General features: G+C 61.5%; 1 protein-coding gene across 1 annotated transcript in view; it reads right to left on the minus strand.

Annotated features, from left to right (window-relative positions):
* The window catches only part of TMPRSS13 (transmembrane protease, serine 13), a gene marked incomplete at its 5' end in the record, with an annotated part of 4,225 nt that overhangs the window by 1,650 nt on the left and 1,087 nt on the right, over positions 1–1,488 (minus strand). The window contains 7 exon segments of the mRNA XM_009875685.1: positions 5–112; positions 392–435; positions 519–611; positions 880–925; positions 928–1,002; positions 1,082–1,106; positions 1,108–1,214. Of these exon segments, the coding sequence (XP_009873987.1) occupies positions 5–112; positions 392–435; positions 519–611; positions 880–925; positions 928–1,002; positions 1,082–1,106; positions 1,108–1,214 (498 nt within the window).

Raw genomic sequence — 1,488 nt, forward strand, 5'->3', positions numbered from 1 at the left:
GTGCCGCCGCAGATGTGGATCGGCCCGTACTGCACGCTGACTTGCCAGGGCCATTTGCTCACGGAGGTTTCCTTTCCTCCGATGATCCGGCCAGAAATCCTCTGCCCGCAGGCTGGAGGGGAGAGCAGGGCTCAGAGAGAAAGCTAGTCTGGAGGGGTTCGCACACAACATCCACACCGCCCGCAGGCACCGGCGGTACTTGGTGCACTAGCAGGGCCCAGTAGAGATCATGAGAACGCAATCTTTGTGGTCTTCTGTCACCCAGAAAGGCTGCTGGAAAGCACCCTGTTTGCCCAACCCTGTGCAAAGAACAGAGAACCGTGTGCCCAAGCATGCGTTTGGCCTTGCCCACCCTCGGCCACGTGCCCTGCCAGCCAGCCAGCCCCCTTACTTGTGCATCGGAGGGAGACGTACTTTCCCGTGAGACACTGTGAGCTGCAGGAGAGAAGAGGGAGACGCAGGCTCAGCCTCAGCTCCAGCCCTGCAGCACCAGGGCAGGGCATGATGCTGCCTGGTACCTGTTGAGGCTCTGCTGGATGGTTTCCCGCTCGTCAGTCACGGTGAGGCTCTTGCCGGAGACACGAAGGGGAACATACTCGGTCTGTGACGCACTGGGAGGGGAGAAGAGAGAGGCAGTGAGAGTCTGCTCTGGCTAGGCACTGAGCACCCCAGTCCCTGTCTTCTCCAAGAGGCTCTGCCTGCTAAACTTGGGGGGGATGGCCTAAAACACCCACAGCAGTGCTGGACATGCAGCCTCCCAGCAGAAAAGCACAGCGCTGGGGGAAGAGCACAGCAGATAGTGCAACCAGCCAGGGCAACACCCAGGGGACTGGCAGGGCCCCAGTGCCCGAGTGGGACAACCCATCCTCCAGGAATTACTTCTGAAATCCCAGTTGCCGGCAGGTCTTTCTGGAGAAGGAGTCAAGCTCCTGCACCCCGGCAGCCACTGGCTCTCAGCGCTGGAGTAGACATGGAGCAAGGACTCGTCGGACGCGAAGCGCACTGCGGGGATGGAGCAGGAGGGTCAGTGGCACCCAGCACCCCGGGGCTCCCCTCGCTCCCAGCACCCCTGGCTCCTCACCGCAGCCCAGCTCGTCGCTCCTCTGAAAAAAAATGGGAGCAGTCCACGATGCCGCCCCAGCGCACTGGGCTGTCCTTGCAGCTCTCGGCAGGCTCCTTGTACACGATGCCAGTCTGCGAGCGCCAGAACATAACTGGAAGCAAGCGAACGCCACGGTGAGGCCAGGGCTGCTGGCAGGGATTCGCTGTGGGCAAGGGTGCTGTGACCCACCCAGACAGGAGTCTGGAGGAGGTCTGTCACACTCAGGGCTACTCCCAAACACCAAGTGTGAGCTTGGGTGCAGGGCTGCTATTTGAGCCCACAGAGCTGCAGGATGCAGGGCTGGAAGAGGAGTTTGGGCATCCCCCCGTACCAGCCCAGCAGTGTGCAGCTCAGCTGCTGCAAGCTTCTCACTTAACGCCCCTCTC

The sequence above is a fragment of the Apaloderma vittatum genome, unplaced genomic scaffold (genome assembly GCF_000703405.1).
Source record: "Apaloderma vittatum isolate BGI_N311 unplaced genomic scaffold, ASM70340v1 scaffold29018, whole genome shotgun sequence".
NCBI classification, from domain to species: Eukaryota; Metazoa; Chordata; class Aves; order Trogoniformes; family Trogonidae; genus Apaloderma; species Apaloderma vittatum.